This window comes from Tupaia chinensis, unplaced genomic scaffold, assembly GCF_000334495.1.
Source record: "Tupaia chinensis unplaced genomic scaffold, TupChi_1.0 Scaffold144472_1, whole genome shotgun sequence".
In the NCBI taxonomy this organism is placed as follows: domain Eukaryota; kingdom Metazoa; phylum Chordata; class Mammalia; order Scandentia; family Tupaiidae; genus Tupaia; species Tupaia belangeri.
The window spans coordinates 196,727-197,803 of record NW_006204331.1 but is presented as its reverse complement, the minus strand read 5'-3'; the positions used below and the strand labels follow the sequence as shown (position 1 = coordinate 197,803).

General features: G+C 67.5%; 1 protein-coding gene across 1 annotated transcript in view; it reads right to left on the bottom strand.

Annotated features, from left to right (window-relative positions):
- Positions 1-1,077, bottom strand: part of OGFR (opioid growth factor receptor) — a gene marked incomplete at its 5' end in the record, with an annotated part of 4,195 nt that overhangs the window by 1,266 nt on the left and 1,852 nt on the right. Inside the window, 3 exon segments of the mRNA XM_027767694.1 lie at positions 10-48; positions 284-432; positions 911-977. Coding sequence (XP_027623495.1) covers positions 10-48; positions 284-432; positions 911-977 — 255 coding nt within the window.

The window sequence follows — 1,077 nt, the reverse complement described above, 5'->3', positions numbered from 1 at the left end:
CCCAGCGCGTTGAGGATGCGCGTGAGGCGCAGGTTGTTGTGGCTGCGCCTGCGCGGGAGGGCGCCGGGCTGAGCGGGCGCTGGGCTCCCGGTCCTGGGGCCCAGAGAAGACGCGCACCCCGGTGGCTGTGCCAGTGCCCCACGGACTTGCCCCAGCTCCCCTACAGCAGGGAACGCCAGTAGAAGGCTCAGAGCCCAGGGCCTCTCGGCGGGGCCCCCATACACCTGCCTGCACCTCCCACCTCCCGAACCCAGACCCGACAGGCTGCGGGGCAGGTCCTCACCAATTCAGGTTCTGGAACCGCTTCTGATAGTTGTCGGCGCGGCGCACGGCGCCCGTGGCCCGGTCCTCCAGCTCGATCCCGTAGAAGCCCAGCATGAGCTCGTAGGCCCGGACCAGCCGCTCCCGAACCTCCTCGGAGCTTCTGAATGCCTGAAAGACAGCCCCAGCTGAGGCCACGCTGCTGGGAGTGGCCAGCCGGACGCTGATCTAGGCAGGGCTTCCCTGGGGTCCTGACCGTCCTGAGGCCTGCCCTCAAATCCTCCTCCCCCATGGCCTGCTTTGGACTGCCGGCTGATGAGCGCTGGAGGGATCCCCTTCTTAGGTGCTCTGAGCCTGGCCAGGCCCTGAGGCTTCTGTGTCACCTCCTGGGAGTTCTGGGGCCTTTGGTAAAAGCAATGCTGTCCCATGACCCCCTAGTGTCCCCACACCAGGGGAGACGATTCCTCCCACTGAGCTTCCAGGGCCTCGGCCCAGACCCTGGCAGGTGCCCACAGCCGGGCCAGGTCTCTTCAGATGCCTGCAAGAACAATGACGACACTCGGAGGGGAAGACTGTCACCCTGCAGGCTCCCAGGCAGGGCTGGCGTGCCCAGGCCCCTACCCCGAGCAGCCACCCAGGACGGACTCACCTCAACCTCCCTGAGCGTGAGAGGCTTGGCGTGCCAGTTCACCCCCGGCTCCCGCAGAGGAAAGAGCCTGTAGGGTGATAGAGGTGGGGCCTGTCAGCGACAGGGTGCCCGGGCTCGGGCGCGTGATCGCTGGGCGGTCGGGGTGGGTCCTGCCGCTCTGGGCTCTA